We start from the raw sequence: 22,757 nt of genomic DNA on the forward strand, positions 1-22,757 counted from the left end.
CATGCGGACGGATAGAAATTCTGCAGGTGTTTACATGGTTTTGAGAATGTGCCAGGTGATAGAAATTTCAACGGCAATTCTGGCACTCTAAAAATTTGGGTAAATAATACTTTCCTGTGGATATTTTGTCTCAATATTCGACCCACTGAAGGACCAACCACACAGAGAGCTGGTAGGGTAACATGTAATACAATTGTATTCAACATTCTGGCTTATAAGGAAACTTTCTAAGTTTTTATACTGCTTAGTTTCAGGCTATATATACTCTTAGAAAAAAAACATTTGCTCTCTACAGCCTAAAAGGGTTCTTCGGCTGCCCCCCAGTTAGAACCCTGTTGGTTCCCTTTTGGATAACTGGTACACTGTATATGCTTATGTTCCAGGAGAAAGGCAGCAGACACCTGCCTAATCTTTGTGACAGAGGTGATTGTGGTCAAAGCCCAACCGTTCGATCATTCAGTCCTGTTTAACGATATCTCAGAGTCAGCAGACAACATTGCTATCCCATGTCCTGAACCCGTGGAAAAACTGTGCCAGGATGGAAAAGAAAACTTAGCCTGGTATAAGGTACTGAACATGACCAGAATGCTAACACAAACCTCAAGTCTGTAAAACTATTCAACATTGGTTCTCAACTCCTGTCCTAAAGCTCCTAAGGGTGGCACCGGCTCTTGATTAGTGGAATCAGGAGTGTTACTGCTATTTCAGAAAAATAAGTTTGTCAAATTATTTGTCTTTAACTTCAGAATTTCAGTCTCATTCCAAACGAGTCTGAGAGAAATCTGTGGGTCTATGGCGCCTCCAAAGCAGACGAGGGCATCTATACGTGTGTGTGCACGTGGGAGCACAATGGGACGGTTCTCAAAACTTCTGCATCCAGGAGACTAAAGATCCAAGGTATGTAGGTTGTGACTTGATGACAGCTCTGTCAATCCTCTCAGCAGTTTATTTATTTGATTTTAGCTTTGCTGAAACCTCATCCAAGATGGCAGCAGGGTCAGAAAACATGGAAACTCTAGGCTACATTACAGCGGGTTATTAGGCTCCACTAGGTACATTAGGCTCCATTTATATAAAACAAACAGAATCAAAAACATCAAAAGTGACCCTCATATCACATGTGGTCTTTGTGGCAGCAACAATCATCAATAACAACGTTTTGAATGTATCCAAAAGTATCTTTCTGACTAAACTGTGTGTTTGTCTCCTTCAGCTCCCTCTGCCTCGCATCCTCCTCAGATCAACCTGCCTAGAAACGGAAGCACAGAGACCACTGACCTGTGTAGGGATCAAACCTGGCTCAAATACTTGTGTTGTGCTTGGTTTGGTTTGCCCGGTATATCTCTCTGTCTTCATAGTATCTCTTGTTCTTCATAGACACCACTAAGAAGTTGACGTGTGAAGCGTGTTGTGGGCAGAACATTGAAGACAACTGTCACGTGTGGTGGGAGATGAATGGAGTGAAAGTGGGCTCGCAGCAGCAAGGCTACTCGGTGAACACCACCAGGTAGGTACACACATGCACACACACACATATGGATTCATGCATACACACAAGCACACACACACTTGTTTTTGAGAACAAGGTAACAGAATTACCACATTTCCTTGAAAACAAGACCCCAGATTCACTGTTGAGAATTTGCTGTGTGAATGTTTTGTGTGTGTGTGTTACTGTAGCGAGGTGGAGGTATCTTCAATGCGGAGTATCTTCACAGCTATCCTGACCATAAACAGTGACTATGAGGGACCTCCAGTCAAAGTTCACATGTGTTGCAATGAATGACCAGAAATGGGATTATGCAGTGGTTACTCTCAAGCTAAGAGGTAAGTGCACACACTCTAAAACAAACATCACACAGACACACGTCACACAAACACACAAAATCACACATGCAAACTCTGTAACTTTCTTGGTGTTGTGTTCTCCCTGTCTCCCCCCCAATAGGGTTTATGTTTATGGGTCTATGTGTGGTGCTACTGCTCTTCTTCTTGCTAGCTGCTGTGGCTGTCAAAGTCTTTGACATCGATCTGGCGCTCCTCTTCCGTGGAGTTTTCAAATGCTGTGGTCGATCTGAGGGTAAGAACATCTAGCCACCCACTGAAGTGTAATGATGCTATTTCACAAAGATATTTCATTGTACAGAAATGCTTATTCAGCCTACATGATCTATATAGTATTGGATACCATATAAACATATTACTACATTTAGTTCTTAGTCACCACACTAAAGCATGGCCCACTGATTGTGCAGTGCAGTTGTCTGCAGTTGGCAGTAGGCCCTTCTCAACAGGCCCCTGTTGGGGTCAATCCCACTGCAAGAGTAGAAGTAGTGGCCCATTTATTATAAAATAACTCAATTTCAGTTCAACTAGAATTTAATAAAATATCTTCAATCTACTCCTTTCCTGCTGAGGTTTGACAGAAACCTCTTTTTCTGTGTTTTCAGATGGGAAGGTCTATGATGCTTACGTTGTCTCCCAGATGGATGGCGTAGACAAGGAAAGGGAGGAGAAAGTGTATCACTTTGTGAGCATTGTTCTGCCCACTGTCCTGGAGCAGAAGTGTGGCTTTAGACTCTTCATCCACGGCAGAGACGACTTACCTGGAGAAGGTTGGTTCTTTCCGACTGTGTCCTACCCTCTAAGAAGCAAATGTAACAGAAATATACATTTCTAAAGTCAAAAGTTAACTTCTCCCGCTTCTCTCTATTCTGTTGTCCCCAGACCGCTTGGAGTTGGTGGAGGCCTGCATGCAGCTGAGCAGGAGGCTGATTGTCATCCTGAACCCCAGCTCAAACACATTGTCAGGCTCAGGAGGTCAAGGGTCATGTGGCTACACGTCTTTGTTGACCACAGCGGAGGACTATGAATGTCAGGTGGGGCTCTACCAGGCTCTGGTCCACAGTGAGATGAATGTTATCCTCATCCAGCTGGGGGACATGGGGGAGGGTGGCTACACACACCTGCCCCCCGGCCTGCAGCACCTGGTCCGCAAGAGTGCCCCCTTAATGTGGCATGAGGGAAGGCGTGGGTTGATGCTGCCCAACTCAAGCTTCTGGAAGAGGGTGCGTTACATGATGCCTTGGCCGCGCCACTCGACTAGTATTGACAACCAGTTAATATGACTGTTCTATGTAAACAATCAGGTCTGAGGACTTGAAGTGCGTGTGGAGGTCTGGGTTCTCTGAAAATCCTTATTCCATTCATAGAAATATCATTAATTATTCCGGTGCTGTGCAGAGATATACACAGGTTAGCTGAGAACGTCACAAAAACGATGTGTACAATGTGGCAGAAGGCCGTGTGTTGTTGTGATTCTGGATGGCTAGCAACAATGACAAAGAAACTGCCATGTGGGGAATAGTAAGTGGCTAATTTCAGCTAGTTTTATCTTGTTCTTGATTCCATGTCTTGTTTTTAGGTATTTTGACTGATGTCACATCTATGCTAATATGGCAAAATGTGCTTGCTTACTAACCAACAACTGTAACAATGTATTTGTGAGAGAACAAGTGTTCATTGTGCAACTTTTTTATGTTTTCAATAAACATTGGAGACTAAACATAGTTTACATGTTGTCAACAATCTAAACCAACCCGTTCTGTTTTGCTCCATATTTTTGCACATGTCTGTTTTGTTGCTAAACAACCAACCTGTCTATGGTGCCATAGTGACGGGAGTGAGTGAGTGAGTGAGTGAGTGAGTGAGTGAGTGAGTGAGTGAGTGAGTGAGTGGTGAGTGAGTGGTGAGTGAGTGAGTGAGTGGAGTGGAGTGAGTGAGTGAGTGAGTGAGTGAGTGAGTCAGTCAGTCAGTCAGTCAGTCAGTCAGTCAGTCAGTGTTGACAATATACATTTTTTGTGAGTGAATTTAACTAATCTGATGCCCTGAAGATAGTCAGTCAGTCAGTCAGTCAGTGTTGAAAATATACATTTTTGAGTGATTTAACTAATCTGATGCCCTGAAGATAGTCAGTCAGTCAGTCAGTCAGTGTTGAAAATATACATTTTTGGAGTGAATTTAACTAATCTGATGCCCTGAAGATAGTCATTGAATAAACTGGATGGGGAAAAGGACACGACTGTAAATCTGAACAGTCAGCATTACAGATACCATGTAGGCTAATTATGAAAGTGATAACTGCTGCCACAGAAGATCATCAATCAACAGATTTATTGTTGTATTTTTCTGTGATGTTATATCAATTCCCGTTGTCATTTCATGTTGTTTTCGTGTGTATCTGAGCGATTACCTTTCAAGCAGGCAGAAATACAGCAGGTATGACGAGTTTTGTATTCCTGCCTGCTTGAACAGCAAACAGGTCAGATACACATGAAAACATGAAATTGAACACAGGAATCGATAGATCGCTCAGAAATGCACAAAAATGACATGACATTCAAAATGGGTGAATGTTCCCTTAAGGCACATATGTCAGAGTCAAGGCCCCGGGCCACATCCGGCCCGCGAGAAGGTTTTTGCGGCCCCTGGGATGATCTTGATTTATTATTAGAACCGGCCCGCAGACCGCAGCAAGCCGGCAGCCCGCAGATCTTTTACACGCACCAATACTACATTTCCCACAATGCAACGGTGACGCACCGAGCAGTAGGCTGCTTCATTTCAATATTTATTGGCACAGCAGTTGTCAGCATCACAGTAAAATTAACTTTCAGATACCCATCAAAAATGGCAAAACGGAAGGTGGACACTGAGAACCGGGGTTTCAAACAAGGTGGGAGTCGGAGTATTTGTTCACGGAGGTAGCTGGAAAACCTGTGTGTCTTCTGTGTGGAGAAAGTGTGGCGGTACTGAAAGAGTATAATCTGAGACGACATTATGAAACGAAACACGCGGACAAAAACAAGAATATGGACATGGAACAAAGGCAAAGGCAACTCTTTTTAAATGTGAGTCTGAGCAGAAACACCATTGCCGAGAGAGTAGACCAGTTGTCCATCAATCTAAAAGAGCAGCTTGTGAAAAAGGGAAAAGATTTCATTGCATATTCCTTGGCTGTGGATGAGAGCACCGACATTTCTGACATTGCCCAGTTGTCAATTTTCATCCGCGGAGTGGACTCCAGCCTAAGCGTGACAGAGGAGTTTTTGGCTTTACGTCCTATGCATGGCACAACTACGGGGCATGATTTGTATGAAGAGGTGTCAAGATGTGTAAATGAGATGGAGCTGCCTTGGGAAAAACTCGTGGGTTTGACAACCGACGGAGCACCTGCGATGTGTGGACACAGGAGCGGACTGGTGGCGAAGATACGGGAAAAGATGCAAGAGGAAAACGCGACAGGTGAGCTGACAGCTTATCATTGTATCATACACCAGGAAGCGTTGTGCGGTAAAGCCTTGAAAATGGAGCATGTAATGAGCATCATCACGCGCACAGTTAACTTTATCAGAGCCAAAGGTTTGAATCACCGCCAGTTCAAGGCATTTCTGACGGAGTTAGAAACGGAGCATGGTGATTTGCCTTATCACACAGAGGTGCGATGGCTAAGCCAGGGAAAGGTGCTTCAAAGATGTTTCGAGCTTCGTGAGGAGATTTGTCTGTTCTTGGACAGCAAAGGGAAAGACACAACACAACTCCGAGACGAAATGTTTCTGTGTGAAATGGCTTTTCTGTGTGACATTACGAGTCATCTGAATGCAATGAACTTGCAGCTGCAGGGTCGGGATCGTGTCATCTCTGATATGTACAGTACAGTGAAGGCATTTAAAACCAAACTGACTCTGTGGGAGACGCAGATGCGGAAAGAAAATTTGAGCCACTTTCCCAGCTGCCAGACCATGAAAGAGAAGCTCTCTACCAGTGCGTTCCCGAGCGCACAGTTGGCTGATAAAATAGGTATGCTTGCCGCTGACTTTCGACGCCGATTTGCTGACTTTGAAGCACAAAAAGCAGGTTGGAACTGCTCGGTAACCCATTTGCTGTTGACGTGGAAAGCTCACCACCAAACCTCCAAATGGAGTTGATTGACCTCCAATGCAATGATGCACTGAGGGCAAAATATGCGGCAGTGGGTGCTGCGGAGTTCGCCCGTTTCCTCCCGACACAATGCCCCAGCTGCGCATCCAGGCTGCTCAAACGTTGTCTATGTTTGGCAGCACATACCTGTGTGAACAACTGTTTTCTTTGATGAACTTGAACAAAACATCACACAGAAGTCGACTTACTGCTGAACACCTCCACTCAATTCTGAGGATTTCCTCAGCTCAGAGCCTTACCCCGAACATTGATGAACTTGTGGAAAAGATGGGACACCACCAAGTATCACCCTCAACCTCAAACAAGTGAACATTACTGTGCAATCACATATTTAGAGTTTTTACTCAGTTCAAGTTTAAAAGTTAAAGTTTAATATTTGTTTTCACTGCATGTTACTTCTCCTTAAACAAAGTGTTGTTTTTGATTAATAGATTTTTGCACTTTATTTTATTGTATTTCAATCCAATTATATTTTTAAAATATTTCAGTTGAGTGGATGATAGAAAATTGCTATTATTGTTTTTTTCTTTGAAGTAAATTTAGCCCACTTTTGCTAAAATAGAAAATATAGGCTACTGATGGTGCCTTGAATACCGGTTTCTTTCATTTAATGTTCATGTTATGGGGATTTTTATATAAAGGAAATTTGTCTTTTGTGTCTGTTGAAAATTAAAGATTACTGACAGAGCCATAAGAAAATATTGCTTTATTTATCTGATCATATTGGAATATATTTGTTAGGTTTTCAGTAGGTTCAATTAGGTTCACTAGACTATATGCGTCATTTAAAAAATTTTCAATGAACATTCGAACAGTCCGGCCCTCGGCTTGTAGCTAAATTTTTATTTGGCCCTCCGTCCATTTGACTTTGACACCCCTGCCTTAAGGTCTCATAGTAGCCTAGAACATATCAACGGTAAACGACTAAGCAGAAAACACAGGATGGAAAAGGAAATATAACAAACATATAGTTCACAACAACTGACTTGAGAAAGACTGATAATGTGAATATTTTGCTAATGGGACCACAAACGAATCATAAAACTAGGAGATCTACCAGCCAGTTTCTCCAGTTGATTTTCATTCCTTTATTACTGCTGATACAGTATGTGATTGAGGTAGAAATGTATAACCTTTAACTGCTTCCGGTGCTGCAGTCTTTAATCTTTTAACCACACTTTGGTTTGGGTAGAAAAGTCACTGCCAGGAAATGCTTATGTTTTCTTTTTTTTAATGAATAAAAAACATGATTTTATTCACCAGAGAGTGTGTCTGAAGTTGCACATCCCAATATTACAACAGTTTCACTGTTTTGAAATAAAATGTTCAATATATGTTCTTAAACATCCTCTTGTTATACGCTTTGGGGTTCGGTTCAATTTCCTTTTGGATTTTGTTTTGGATTTCAAGGTTGGTTCTCTTCGCGTGTTGCTTGCCTTGATTGGTGTCATCCACGTAGGTCAGGATGTGTTGCACCATCCTCTTGTCTCACCTGTTTGGTTTGTGCCACGTTTATTTGCACTCTCTTGCCTAAGTTGGTGTAGGTTTTCTTTTCCTTTAATTTGTCTGATATCAGGCAAATCTATTGGGCGTCCATGGTGGGTGTTAAGATCAGGCTTGGAAATAAGTCATTTCAAATCATTTCGTTACTGTAATTGAGTAGCCTTTCTGTGCAGGAAGTGCAGAATTACATAGAGCCTGACACCATATTTTATGACAAACAGTTTATATATGTCCTTTACCATTCTAAACTAATTTGATTTCTAAGTTAAGAGGTTAAATTAAATATGTAGACAAAATAAATATCTTTCTTCTAAAAAGTGGGCTAAAAAGTGGGGTTGTGTCTGCGACAAGGTCGTCATGGCAAAATAATAAACAAGGGACCGCAGAGTGGAGATAACTTCAGACTTCCTGTCTCCACTATCTTAGACATAAAGGCTGTGAGAACTGGTTAGAACCTAAGGAAGTTGAGCCAATTACCTATCTTTTTTTATATAGATACTAAAGAAAAATAATGCAACAAGTAAAGTGTCGGGCCCATGTTTCATGAGATGCAATAAATGATATAAGAACATTTCCGTACATTCAAAAAAGCAAATTTCTCTCAAATTTTGTGCACAAATTTGTTTTACATCCCTGTTCGTAAGCATTTCTCATTTGATAAGATAATCCATCCACGGGTGTGGTATATCAAGAAGCTGATTAAGCAGAATGATTATTACACAGGTGCCACTCATGCTAGGGCCAATAAAAGGCCACTTTAAAATGTGCAGTTTTGTCACAACACAATGTCACAGATGTCTCAAGTTTTGAGGGAGCAGGCAATTGGTCATTTTAATGTCATTTTAGAGAATTCATGTCCAAGGTCATTCATGTCCAAGGTCATTCACATCCGACTTCTTCACCTGTAGGATTGTCTGAGACCAGCCACCCGGACAGCTGATGAAACTGAGGAATGTTTCCGTCTCTAAAAGCAGCCTTTTTTGGGCTGCTCCCCTGCCCAGTCATGAAATCCATAGATTAGGACCTAAAGAATTTATTTAAATTGACAGATATCTTTATATGAACTTTAAATCAGTAAAATAGTTCATTGTTGCATGTTGCGTTTATATTTTTGTTCAGTAGGTTACCTCCCCTAGAAGGGGGTATATAGCTCCTTGTGTAGATGAGGTATATATAGACTGTAATTTGTGAAGGAGAAGTATATCTAAAGTTCCATGTATAATAGTTGTATCTTTTATCAATGTTTAATACTGTGAATTGATGTGGCTCTCTGCAAAATCACTGGATGTTTTTGGAACTACTGAACATATGCTTGAGGAATTTTAATTATGAGATTTTTGTTGTTTCGAATTTGGCGCCCTGCACTTTCACTGGCTGTTGCGGGGTGGGACGCTACTGTCCCAAATATACCAGAGAGGTTAAGGACCCGGGGACTAAACACCTCCCTCTATAACTGGATCCTGGACTTCCTGACGGGTCGCCCCAGGTGGTAAGGGTAGTTAACAACACATCCGCCACACTGATCATCAACACGGGGGCCCTCAGGTGTGCGTGCTCAGTCCCCTCCTGTACTCCCTGTTTACTCATGACTGCACGGTCAGGCACAACTCCAACAACATCATTAGGTTTGCTGATAACAACAGTGGTAGGCCTGATCACCGACAATGATGAGACAGCCTATAATGAGGTGGTCAGAGACCTGACCGTGTGGTGCAAGGACAACAAACTCTCCCTCAACGTGATCAAGACAAAGGAGATGATCGTGGACTAGAGGAAAAGGAGGACCGAGCATGCCCCCATTCTTATCAACGGAGATGTAGTGGAGCAGGTTGAGAGCTTCAAGTTCCTTGGCATCCACATCACAAAGAAACTAAAATGCAGACCAGCTGGTGTGTTTACGGACATATTCAATCAATCCTTATCCCAGTCTGCTGTTCCAACATGCTTCAAGAGGGCCACCATTGTTCCTGTTCCTAAGAAAGCCAAGGTAACTGAGATAAACGACTACTGCCCCGTAGCAATCACTTCCGTCATCATGAAGTGCTTTGAGAGAATAGTCAAGGACCATATCACCCTGAGACCCTGGGTCTCGACCCCGCCCTGTGCAACTGGGTACTGGACATCCTGACGGGCCGCCCCCAGGTGGTGAGGGTAGGTAACAACATCTCCACCCCGCTGATCCTCAACACTGGGGCCCCACAAGGGTGTGTTCTGAGCCCTCTCCTGTACTGCCTGTTCACCCACTACTGCATGGCCATACACGCCTCCAACTTAATCATCAAGTTTGCGGACGACACTACAGTGGAAGGCTTGATTACCAACAACGACGAGACGGCCTACAGGGAGGAGGTGAGGGCCCTCGGAGTGTGGTGTCAGAAAAATAACCTAACACTCAACGTCAACAAAACAAAATAGATGATTGTGGACTTCAGGAAACAGCAGAGGAGCACCCCTATCCACACCGACGGGACAGTAGTGGAGAGGGTGGTAAGTTTCAAGTTCCTCGGCGTACACATCACGGACAAACTGAATTGGTCCATCCACACAGACAGTGTTTTGAAGAAGGTGCAGCAGCGCCTCAACCTCAGGAGGCTGAAGAAATTTGTCTGGTCACCAAAAACTTCTACAGATGCACAATCGAGAGCATCCTGTCAGGCTGTATCACCGCCTGGTATGGCAACTGCTCTGGCCACAACCTTAAGGCTCTCCAGAGGGTAGTGAGGTCTGCACAACGCATCACCGGGGGCAAACTACCTGCCCTACAGGACACCTACACCACCCGATGTCTCAGGAAGGCCATAAAGATCATCAAGGACAACAACCACACTAGCCACTGCCTGTTCACCCCGCTCTGTCAGGAGGAATGGGCCAAAATTCACCCAATTTATTGTGGGAAGCTTGTGGAAGTCTACCCAATAACATTTGACCCAAGTTAAACAATTTAAAGGCAATGCTAATAAATACTAATTCTGTGTATGTAAACTTCTGACCCACTGGGAATGTGATGAAAGAAATAAAAGCTGAAATTAATCACTCTTTACTATTGTTCTGACATTTCATATTCTTAAAATAAAGTGGTGATCCTAACTGACCTAAGACAGGCAATTTTACTAGGATTAATAATAATAATAATAATATATGCCATTTAGCAGACGCTTTTATCCAAAGCGACTTACAGTCATGTGTGCATACATTCTACGTATGGGTGGTCCCGGGAATCGAACCCACTACCCTGGCGTTACAAGCGCCATGCTCTACCAACTGAGCTACAGAACCACTAAATTAAATGTCAGGAATTGTGAACAACTGAGTTGAAATGTATTTGGCTAAGGTGTATGTAAATTCCGACTTCAACTGTAGATGTTCCCATTTTAGTAATCAAGCAAGCTAGTAATATTTACTTTTGTCTTTCATACAGGTGAACTGGAAACCCAGTGTCAACAGGTGGGTTTGCAGCCGACATTTTCTTTTGGGAAAGAAAAATGGCCATGTATTTACCAGAAAAGGTAACTCATCCACCATGGCAGAAGAGGAGGATCCAGAAACATCAACCACGGCAGAAAAAGTTCCAGGTTCCTTGGCCGCTGAAGGATGTAGGAGGCTGCGGTCTTCACAGTTGCAAAATGTTCTCACTGTGTTGCATCTTGAGGAAAAATGAACGCAGTTCAATGTTCTACATGAGAATCAGCTGTATACCCGCAACAGGTATTTAGCATCACAGCTGACTGATGAAGTACTTATAATAATAATAATAAGTTTGTGTTATGATAAACTATGCATTTTCTGTCCAGATAAATATGGTGATATAGCATTGAAAAAGACCTACCACTGACCAAATGTCTCTTTCAAATGTTTCATCCCTTAGGCCATCCGGTGCATGGAGGCACCCAGGATCCCAGACCCCGTGACCCAAAGCCCTGACTCCTGCACATCCATCCCTGTAGCCATTTTGATTACCTTTTTATTATCTGTGCCCCACTTTACAGACAACACCCCATCCAACAACTATGATCTGAGAACCCTTTTTAGCAGCAATGGTGTAATGCGTTTGGCCCTAACCACTGCTCCATAATTGCTGTCCGTCAACCTCCTTCTCCTCATGGTGTGCCAGTTTGGGTTGGTGCGCTGTCAAACTGTTGCCTCCCGTATAGCCTCTTTCTGCTCAGATTACAGCACCAAAGGCACACTTTTTTAGAAGTCCTGAATGGCATGAAGCTTGGTACCAGTGATGTATTGGGCTTTACCCACAACCCTTTGTAGTGATTTGTGATCGGAGGCCGAGCAGTTGCCATAACAGGCAGTGATGCAACCAGTCAGGATGCTCTCGATGGTGCAGCTATAGAAGGTTTTGAGGATCTGAGGACCATTGCCAAATCTTTTCAGTTTCCTGAGGGGGAATAGGCTTTGTCATGCCCTCTTCACAACTGCCTTGGTGTGTTTGGACCATGATAGTTTGTTTTTACGGACACTTAGGAACTTGAAGCTCTCAACATGCTCCACTACACCCCCGTTGATGAGAATGGGGGCGTGCTCGGTACTCCTTTTCATGTAGTCCACAATAATCTCCTTTGTCTTGATCACTTAGAGAGAACCTGCACCGGAGACGGTTCATTAGCCACTCTGTGTGCTCTTGGGACAGAGACTTGTAGTCTTTGGCCGTTTCTCCACTAACTGCACCTGGTTGGACACGGCTGGCTTCCTCCACTTGCATTCCCCATCGTGCATCGGATATTGTAATCCGATGCATGGCTAAACTTGTGACCTTCATGGGGGCATTTGCATGTGGGAATCACCTGGTCACCTATAGATTCAGTGCCTTGCGAAAGTATTCGGCCCCCTTGAACTTTGCGTCCTTTTGCCACATTTCAGGCTTCAAACATAAAGATATAAAACTGTATTTTTTTTGTGAAGAATCAACAACAAGTGGGACACATTCATGAAGTGGAACAACATTTATTGGATATTTCAAACTTTAACAAATCAAAAACTGAAAAATTGGGCGTGCAAAATTATTCAGCCCCCTTAAGTTAATACTTTGTAGCGCCACCTTTAGCTGCGATTACAGCTGTAAGTCGCTTGGGGTATGTCTCTATCAGTTTTGCACATCGAGAGACTGAATTCTTTTCCCATTCCTCCTTGCAAAACAGCTCGAGCTCAGTGAGGTTGGATGGAGAGCATTTGTGAACAGCAGTTTTCAGTTCTTTCCACAGATTCTCGATTGGATTCAGGTCTGGACTTTGACTTGGCCATTCTAACACCTGGATATGTTTATTTTTGAACCATTCCATTGTAGATTTTGCTTTATGTTTTGGATCATTGTCTTGTTGGAAGACAAATCTCTGTCCCAGTCTCAGGTCTTTTGCAGACTCCATCAGGTTTTCTTCCAGAATGGTCCTGTATTTGGCTCCATCCATCTTCCCATCAATTTTAACCATCTTCCCTGTCCCTGCTGAAAAAAAGCAGGCCCAAACCATGATGCTGCCACCACCATGTTTGGCAGTGGGGATGGTGTGATCAGGGTGATGAGCTGTGTTGCTTTTACGCCAAACATAACGTTTTGCATTGTTGCCAAAAAGTTCAATTTTAGTTTCATCTGACCAGAGCACCTTCTTCCACATGTTTGGTGTGTCTCCCAGGTGGCTTGTGGCAAACTTTAAACGACACTTTTTATGGATATCTTTAAGAAATGGCTTTCTTCTTGCCACTCTTCCATAAAGGCCAGATTTGTGCAATATACGACTGATTGTTGTCCTATGGACAGAGTCTCCCACCTCAGCTGTAGATCTCTGCAGTTCATCCAGAGTGATCATGGGCCTCTTGGCTGCATCTCTGATCAGTCTTCTCCTTGTATGAGCTGAAAGTTTAGAGGGACGGCCAGGTCTTGGTAGATTTGCAGTGGTCTGATACTCCTTCCATTTCAATATTATCGCTTGCACAGTGCTCCTTGGGATGTTTAAAGCTTGGGAAATCTTTTTGTATCCAAATCCGGCTTTAAACTTCTTCACAACAGTATCTCGGGCCTGCCTGGTGTGTTCCTTGTTCTTCATGATGCTCTCTGCGCTTTTAACAGACCTCTGAGACTATCACAGTGCAGGTGCATTTATACGGAGACTTGATTACACACAGGTGGATTGTATTTATCATCATTAGTCATTTAGGTCAACATTGGATCATTCAGAGATCCTCACTGAACTTCTGGAGAGAGTTTGCTGCACTGAAAGTAAAGGGGCTGAATAATTTTGCACGCCCAATTTTTCAGTTTTTGATTTGTTAAAAAAGTTTGAAATATCCAATAAATGTTGTTCCACTTCATGATTGTGTCCCACTTGTTGTTGATTCTTCACAAAAAAATACAGTTTTATATCTTTATGTTTGAAGCCTGAAATGTGGCAAAAGGTCGCAAAGTTCAAGGGGGCCGAATACTTTCGCAAGGCACTGTACCTGTCAAAAGGAATGATTGTTACAGTGCATTCGGAAAGTATTCAGACCCCTTGACTTTTTTCACATTTTGTTATCTAACACAGATAAAAATAAAAATAAATAATCTTCTATCTACACACACTACCCCATAATGACATAGCAAAAACAGGTTTATACATATTTTTCCAAATCTATTAAAAATAAAAACAGATACCTTATTTACATAAGTATCCAGACCCTTTGCTATGAGACTCAAAATTGAGCTCAGGTGCATCCTGTTTCCATTGATCATCCTTGAGATGTTTCTACAACTTGTTTGGAGACCACCTGTGGTAAATTAAATTGATTGGACATGATTTGGCAAGGCACACACCAGTCTATATAAGTTCCCACAGTTGACAGTTCATGTCAGAGCAAAAACCAAGCCATGAGGTTGAAGTCATTTTCCGTAGAGCTCCGGGACAGGAAGGGTACCAAAACATTTCTGTAGCATTGAAGGTCTCCAAGAACACAGTGGCCTCCATCGTCCTTAAATGGAAGATGTTTGGATCCAACAAGACTCTTCTTAGAGCTGATCGCCCCGCCAATCTGAGCAATCGGGGGAGAAGGACCTTGGTCAGGGAGGTGATCAACAACCCAATGGCCACTCTCCAGATTTCCTCTGTGGCAATGGGAGAACCTTCCTAGAAGGATAACCATCTTTGGAGCACTCCCCCAATCAGCCGTTTATGGCATTGCCCAGACAGAAACCACTCCTCAGTAAAAGGCACAGGACAGCCTGGAGTTTGCAAAAAAGCACCTAAAGGACTCTCAGACCATGAGAAAAAAATATTATCTGGTCTAGTAAAACCAAGATTGAACTCTTTGGCCTGAAGCCAAGCGTCACATCTGTAGGAAACCTGGCACCATCCTGATGGTGAAGCATGGTGGTGGCAGCATCATGCTGTGAGGATGTTTTTTTAGAGGCAGGGACTGTGAGACTAGTCGGGAATGAAGGAAAGATGAACGGAACCAAGTACAGAGTTCCTTGATGAAAACCTGCTCCAGAAAGCTCAGGATCTCAGACCGGAACGAAAGTTCACCTTCCAACAGGACAACGACCCTAAGCACACAGCCAAGTCAACGCAGGTGTGGCTTCGGGACAAGTCTCTGAATGTCTTTGAGTGGCCCAGCCAGAGCCCGGACTTGAACCCGATCGAACATCTCTGGAGAGACCTGAAAATAGCTGTGTAGCGACGTTCCCCATCCAACCTGACAGAACTTGAGAAGAAGAATGAGGGAAACTCCCCAAATACAGGTATTCCAAGCTTGTAGCGTCATACCTAAGACGACCTGAGGCTGTAATCGCTGCCAAAGATGCTTTAACAAAGAACTGAGTAAAGGGTCTGAATACTTATGTAAATGCCCTATTTTAGATTTTATTTGATTCATTTTTGCAAAAAATTCAAAACACCAGTTTTTGCTTTGTCATTATGGAGTATTGTATGTAGATTGATGAGGGCAAAACAGAATGTAATCAATTTTAGAATATGGCTGTAATTTATCCAAATGTGGAAAAGGGGTCTGAATATTTTTTGAATGCATGGTATATAGTCAGAACTAGTGGGTCTAATGACTTGTCACGTCATTGAATACCAAATCTCAGAAATGTATCCGTGCAAAAATCCTAGTCTAACGTCAAGTAATTATTAGGATGGTGTGCCTTCATATCAAATGGACTGCAAGAAGAAAAAATATTCAGCTTCGTCAAAAAGCTTTTATTATTCAGATTCAAATTCAGAGTGAATGTAACAGCTGTTCCACTGCCAGGCTGTACAATAATCCCGGAGTGAGAATTAACTGATTGCATGCTGTGCAAAAAGTAATAGGGCCTTGGCTAGTTAACAAATCATGATTAATTACAGTCATTCTCGAAAAATGCTTAACAAGCTCTCTCCTCTCGCAAGAGTTATTGCAAGACTTTCTTGAGATACAGTTGAAGATTGTACCACAGCAGCATACCACCCTACATTCCCACTACTAGTTTGCTTCTGAAGCTAAGCAGGGTTGGTCTTGGTTGGTCCCTGGATGGGAGACCAGATGCTGCTGGAAGTGGTGTTGGAGGGCCAGCAGGAGGCACCCTTTCCTTTGGTCTAAAAATATATATCCCAAAGCCCCAGGGCAGTGATTGGGGACATTACCCTGTGTAGGATGCAGTCTTTCGGATGGGACGTTAACCCTGTTGTCCTGGCTAAATTCCCATTCTGGCCCTCATACCATCACATCATTCTGGCCTCCTAATCATCCCCAGCTTACAATTGTCTCATTCATCCCCTGTAATTATTCCCCAGGTTGTTGCTGCAAATGAGAACGGGTTCTCAGTCAACTTACCTGGTTAAATAAAAATAAAAACAAAAAAGGCCCACTCCCTTCAACCTGCTTGTGCAAGAGATCTGTTGTTTTCCCCCCTCCTTAGTGAAAAACGCCATTCAGTAAAATAACAGCATGAGAGTTGATTCTCAGCCTTGTCTTTCAAAAGGTTTATTATTGCCAAAATATGGAAGCAAAGGTTCTGCTAAATACAATTATAATTTAAGTCAATATAACATATTCAAAATGGATTCAATTGAATGTATTAAATTATTTATATTATATACAGCTTCTCAGAGTTTGGGACATACGTAAGTAGTCCAAGTCTATGGTAGGACTTGAAAATAAACCATGGGTATTTGTAACACATGGGTGTTGCATTGTGATATGGCTGTATGAAGGGGGTGACTGATATGTATATGTACCTGGTTAGTATACGGTCCTGAGGATGATGTTGGTGATTCAAAGAGCCTCCCCTGTGCATTGCAAAAAGGGAAATCTTAACAAGTCTACAGTTAATATCTTATATTTACGCAATAAGGCACCTCAGGGGTTTGTATAATATATGGCCAATATACAACGACTAAGGGCTGTTCTTATAAACGACGCAACTCGAAGTGCCCAGATACGGCCCTAAGCCGTGGTACATTAGCCATATACCACAAACCCCAGAGGTGTTTTAGTGCTATTATAGACTGTTTACCAACGTATTTACAGCTTAGAAAATTATTGATCGGCCCAAACACCAATCTCAACGTCTACAATGAAGAGGCGACTCCAGGATGTTGGCCTTCAAGGTAGATTTGCAAAGAAAACAACAGATCTCAGACTGGCCAATAAAAAGAAAAGATTAAGATGGGCAAAAGAACAGACACTGGACAGAGGAACTCTGTCTAGAAGGCCAGCATCCCAGAATTGCCTCTTCACTGATGACGTTGAGACTGGTGTTTTGCGGGTACTATTTAATGAAGCTGTCAGTTGAGGACTTGTGAGGCATCTGTTTCTCAAACTAGACACTCTTGCTCAGTTGGGCCTCGCACTCTTTCTATTCTGGTTAGAGCCAGATTACACTGTTCTGTGAAGGGAGTAGTACACGTTGTACAAGATCTTCAGTTTCTTGGCAATTTCTCACATGGAATAGCCTACATTTCTCAGAACAAGAATAGACTGACGAGTTTCGGAAGAAAGGACTTTGTTTCGGGCCATTTTGAGTCTGTAATCGAACCCACAAAATGCTGATGCTCCAGATACTAGTCTAAAGATGGCCAATTGTATTGCTTCTTTAATTAGCACAACAGTTTTCAGCCGTGCTAAGGTAATTGCAAACGGGTTTTCTAATGATCAGTTAGCTAATCCAAGTTTATCATTTTAAAAGGCTAACACAACATGACATTGGAACACAGGAGTGATGGTTGCTGATAACGCGTCTCCTTCCTGAGCGGTATGACGGCTGCATGGTCCATGGTGTTTATACTTGCGCACGATCGTTTGTACAGATGAACATGGTACCTTCAGGTGTTTGGAAATTGCTCCTTAGGTTGAAGCAGACTTGTGGAGGTCTACAATTTTTTATTCTGAGGTCTTGGCTGGTTTATTTTTATTTTCCCTTGATGTCAAGCAAAGAGGCGCAGAGTTTGAAGGTAAGCCTTGAAATACATCCACAGCTACACCTCCAATTGACGCAATTATGTCAATTAGCCTATTAGAAGCTTCTAAAGCCATGACATAATTTTCTGGAATTTTCCAAGCTGTTCAAAGGCACAGTCAACTTAGTGTATGTAAACTTCTGACCCACTGGAATTGTGATACAGTGAATTATAAGTGAAATAATCTGTAAACAATTGTTTGAAAAATGCAAAGCAGATGTCCTAACTGACTTGCCAAAACTATAGTTTGTTTATAAGAAATCTGTGGAGTGGTTGAAAAACTTGTTTTAATTAATCCAATTTAAGTATATGTAAGCTTATGACTTCAACTGAATGTCGTAACCCCCCAAAAAACTGTTAAACAAATCAAAATACATTGTTTATTTCAGATTCTTCAAAGTCGCCACCCTTTCCTTTGATGACAGCTTTGCATACACTTGGCATTCTCTCAACCAGCTCCTCGAGAAATGCTTTTCCAACAGTCTTGAAGGAGTTCCCACATATGCTGAGCACTTGTTGGCTGCTTTTCCTTCACTCTGCGGTCTCTCACAATTGGGTCGAGGTCAGGTGATTGGAGGCCAGGTCATCTGATGCAGCACTCCATCACTCTCCTTCTTGGTTAAATAGCTCTTACACAACATGTAGGTGTGTTTTGGGTCATTGTCCTGTTGAAAAACAAATGATAGTCCCACTATGTGCAAACCAGATGGGATGGCGTATCGCTGCAGAACGGAATGAGCAGGTATCCGTACTTCTTACTGGTACTGTATGTATGTGTGTATATGTATGTGTATATGTATGTATGTATGTGAATTATTATTCAATACAATATATAGGCTTGCTTAGATGTAACTTTTTGCAGTGTGTGGTTGTGCCATTGTCTGTATTGATAGTTCATGACAACCACAGGTCACACCTTAATTGGGGAGGACAAGCTCATAGTAATGGCTGGAATGGAGTGAATGGAAAAGTATTGTACACATTTAACATGGTTTCCATGTGTAGGATACCATTCCATTCATTCTATTCCAGCCATTATGAGCCGGCCTCCCCTCAGCACCCTCCTGTGATGACTTGGTCTCATTAGAATGACATCTGGATTCTGCTGCAAACTGAGAAATTCATTCAGACAAACTGACAGCATTAGAAATCAACTGTGATTAAATCCTTTAATATTCTTAATTGTTTAATTGAATAAACAGATATTTAGAAAAAGGACAAATAAGTGGCACATCTTGACTCAACTTTTAAGCCAAAAAGGGTCAGATTTCAGTGTCGTATTTCTAACGTTACCAAATTCTTAAGTTTCGAAAACTTGACCAAAAATGAGAAATTCAAAGTTAGTTGGATTTTTTCCCCAAGTAAAAACCCACAGGTTAACTTATCTGCATGTTCTGTTGCACTGAAATATATACACCTTATACACAGAGCTGGACTGATAGATACCTGAGGGAGAGGTGGTACTGTAGTTTGGAGTTATGGGAAGTAGACTGGAAGTAGACTGGAGATGAGAACATTATGCCCCAAAACGTAGAACATATATCTCCTAAACTACTGTAACAGTTGTATTGACAGATGTAACAGAGGTATCGAACACAGAAGCATCACGGGACAGTAAGTATTATTAAAATGGGGGCCTCTTAACTATTACTGTAACTAGGAGCAGATTCTCATGGGACCCTCATCTCTTCAGCTTTACAAATAGCTATACTTTAACTAACCCTAACCCATTTTTTCTGGAGTGAGAAATAAAACACGAGTTCCTCGTCATTTTAACAGAGGGCAGATTTATGTGAATCTTTCTGAGTCAGTGTCCCTCACTACTTGCCAATCAAAACCTAATACTACTGAGGAAGTGTTGTCTAAGTTCACACACACACAATGCAATGAAGCTGCACTCTGTCTGTTAAGGCTTGCATGAATCTGTCCTGGTTAAAAAAAACATTTAACGCAAAAAAAAAAAAAAAAAAAAAAGGACATCAACATAAGGAGAAAAGATGGTGACTGGGAAACAGAATGGTGTTCTTCAGACTAGTGATGACGTGTTGCTATCATGTTTGCATGTTGCACTGACAATCCTAGTTATAAAGGAGTCATCCGCCTCCCTATACACCAACCCCTCAGACCACAGATGGGGCGGGTCACCATTAAGACTACCATCACAGAGTGTAAATAATTGTCCAGTGTGTAGAGATAAACAATGTAACATGTTTTAAAAGCAAATGCAGTTGCAGTGCCTGAGCCTAGTGTGGTGCTGTGCCATACAATGAATTGCAGCAAAATAAAATGAGAAAAAAGAGAGAAAAAAAAAGAACTATTCCTTCCTGTGCAATTCAGGACTCATAAGTAGCTTTAGTAACTTCATGTTACTCATAGGTGGCTACTGATAATAAGATCCTATTGATCCTCGCATCTCAACATATACCTTGGCATAATAAACCCATAAACATGTCAGTACTACCCCGGAGAGAACTCAACTACCCACAGTGCACCATTATGGATGAAGGGTTGGTGGAGTGTGTCTGAATAGAAGACTGTAGTGGAGGGAGAGATGAGGTGGGGAGGGAACCTAGCAACCAATCAAACAATCACCCTAGCCTAAGCAAACTTGAATTAAGGCAAACATTACTACAGTCTAGAGCTGAAGAGCAGAATCAAAATGTCCTTTCAGTAATGAGGTTACAAGTGGACAGTAGTAAGTGCTGGGTTTCCGTACACTAATGCCACTACCAACCCCATCACTGTTTTAGGAGAGAACGGGGTGGCAGTGAGACCATCAGCCCTCAGCTTCATTAGAAAAACTAATTCATTCAGTAAGTACAGCATTTCAATTATAAAGGGTAGCTGGGGGTTATCATTGTCTGTTCTGACTGGAATTGGTGGTTAAGGTTATTATAAGAGGTCACACTAACACTGAGGGTGGTTTAGCATGTTTAAACCAGAGCAGAGATGGCAGGAGAACAAGTTCATAGTTCACTCGGGAACTGGCATGGTAATATGTGTGCAGATATCTACTGGTGAGCAAGCAATGGAGAATGCTGTAAAAACCTACACATACATAAAATAATTAGGGTCAGAACCCGGGGGCGTTGGAATAGTGGTGTGGAATATCATGGCAATGTTAATAAGTTACCATGAAGTTAATGAATACAGAGCCCTTGCTGTAGTCTTAACACACAGAACCCTGACGGGAAGTCCCATCTCTGCTGTTGAACATAGCTCTGTTAAAAATAAGTCCCTAAGTAATATTCAACAGCAGCCAAACTCTAGCTCACTGTCTTGGTAAGAATGCATAGACTTGTAGAATCATAGAACCACCCCATTATATTTGCTCATGAATAAAAATGGTTCCCACAACAGAGAGATGAAGCACAGTGAAAATAAACACCTTTTTTGCTCAGAGGTAAAAAAGCAACGTGGAAACCTGGCAGGGCTCTACACTGACCTTTTTGTACAGGGAGCATACGTGTGCCTAAGTTGACGAAAGTACACAAAGAAGGAGCACAATGAAAATTATTTGGAGGTAACAAGCCGTTTTCTTTGTAGTAATGGTGCAATTACAACGGTCATGAATTTGCGCTCGGTGTATTCCCCATGGCACTCAGGGGTTACGGTACAGTGAAATCATTGCAACGATTTTTTTCCCCTAGGCGGACAGCAACATATTTAGGCGCGTAGGCGAGGAAAATGGTCGCATTGTAGAGCTCTGCCCAGCTTTTCGGTAGAACGAGGGGGAGATATACTGTACTGTATGTTACAAGGTGAACACTGAAGTAACACCTCAACCTCAAATCAAAAACTAGATTCAAAAGAAAGTTATGGAAAGGAGAGCTGCTGATAGGCTTGGTTCCTAGGGTCAAAGGAGTCGAAGAGTGCGAGGTGGCGGGGGGGGGGTTTGACGGGGTTGGATAGTCCACAACAGTACCTCCTGTTCTCAGTCCTGCCCTCTCCTACCCCACATAGAGCTGGCTGCAGATGGTCTCCTTTCTCTCTACACTCCTCCCATGGTCAAACCCCTCCTTCTCTTCCTTCCCTCATCGTCCAGATCCATCTCTGGTGTAAATCGGTTTGACCCCCCCTCCCCGGAGTGCTTGCTCGCACACACCTCAGGACAACAGAATAGGTGGAAGGACCGCAGGAGGACCGTACGAGAGCGACCAACCGCGGTCGGGAGGGAGAATTCTAGTTCTGTTTCTTAGCCCCCTCGTCGCCGTAACTGGAGCCCGTCTTCTTTATCTCGGTGACACCGATCAGGCGCCGGATGGCTATGGAGGCTGAGGACCAAAAAGATAACAGACAGAGATTATGGACCAAATCTCAATGGAGGCAGAAAACATTAGTTGTCAGGAACTACGCACATTAGTCAACATCTCAGTCACATTCCCATGTGTTAAGAGTTAGCTATAAACCTCATGGTTATTGGATCGACGTCCCAGCCCCAGCCTAAGGTAAAAGAGTAACGAGGAGGCATTATGTACCCTCTACTCACCAATTATAAGGAAGAGGCTGAAGCCGAGGATGAGGAGGGGGGAGCCACTGACCACCACACCGCAGGCGAAGTTTATGAGGGGCGAGAGCAGCAGGGTCGCCCAGAACAAGAAGTTAAGTAGCGTCCACAACCGGCGAGGAGGGGTGATGGTAGGACCTGGGAAAGTGCCCTCTTTATGATAGTGTTCTTGCAGAGCATCCTGGAGAGGGACACAGAATGAATGTCAAGGTACTACCAAACCTGGGTAACATATTTTGTTGTTACTTCAAAATAAGGTATGTGTCAGTAACTCATCTCACATGGGAGTTTATCTGTGTGTGAGACTTGTACAGGGAACAAAACTGCATTTA

At 42.7% G+C, this 22,757-nt stretch overlaps 2 protein-coding genes and 1 long non-coding RNA gene across 4 annotated transcripts in view; 2 read left to right on the forward strand and 1 right to left on the reverse strand.

Moving 5' to 3' along the window:
• The first annotated feature begins 1,377 nt into the window (after positions 1-1,377).
• On the forward strand, positions 1,378-3,588 carry LOC118367014 (interleukin-1 receptor-like 1). Its single transcript, XM_035749940.2, has 5 exons — positions 1,378-1,507; positions 1,681-1,827; positions 1,949-2,080; positions 2,451-2,615; positions 2,728-3,588. Exons 2-5 carry the CDS (start codon positions 1,743-1,745, stop codon positions 3,126-3,128), a joined length of 783 nt encoding a protein of 260 aa, XP_035605833.1. The 5' UTR covers positions 1,378-1,507; positions 1,681-1,742; the 3' UTR covers positions 3,129-3,588.
• A 13,987-nt stretch (positions 3,589-17,575) lies between these two features.
• LOC127915105 (uncharacterized) lies at positions 17,576-19,897 on the forward strand. The gene is made up of 2 exons (XR_008090207.1): positions 17,576-17,912; positions 18,308-19,897. It is a non-coding gene; the product is annotated as an uncharacterized LOC127915105 (long non-coding RNA).
• LOC118367015 (1-acyl-sn-glycerol-3-phosphate acyltransferase gamma-like) overlaps positions 19,074-22,757 on the reverse strand; it is a 30,425-nt gene continuing 26,741 nt past the window's right edge. For both annotated transcript variants that reach the window (XM_035749941.2, XM_052493748.1), the window contains exons 9-10: positions 22,408-22,606; positions 19,074-22,192 (exon numbers count right to left, since the gene is read on the reverse strand). In XM_035749941.2, the coding sequence (XP_035605834.1) occupies positions 22,101-22,192; positions 22,408-22,606 (291 nt within the window). In that variant the 3' untranslated portion in view covers positions 19,074-22,100. The remainder of the gene's footprint in view (positions 22,193-22,407; positions 22,607-22,757) is intronic.

This window comes from Oncorhynchus keta, chromosome 34 (genome assembly GCF_023373465.1).
Source record: "Oncorhynchus keta strain PuntledgeMale-10-30-2019 chromosome 34, Oket_V2, whole genome shotgun sequence".
NCBI classification, from domain to species: domain Eukaryota; kingdom Metazoa; phylum Chordata; class Actinopteri; order Salmoniformes; family Salmonidae; genus Oncorhynchus; species Oncorhynchus keta.

Bases quoted from the DNA above. Each gene is read 5' to 3' on its own strand.
- LOC118367014 (XM_035749940.2), top strand. From the start codon at position 1,743: ATGAGGGACCTCCAGTCAAAGTTCACATGTGTTGCAATGAATGACCAG. The intron at 1,828-1,948 runs GTAAGTGCACAC...CCCCCCCAATAG, and splicing joins GGTTACTCTCAAGCTAAGAG to GGTTTATGTTTATGGGTCTA. The intron at 2,081-2,450 runs GTAAGAACATCT...CTGTGTTTTCAG, and splicing joins ATGCTGTGGTCGATCTGAGG to ATGGGAAGGTCTATGATGCT.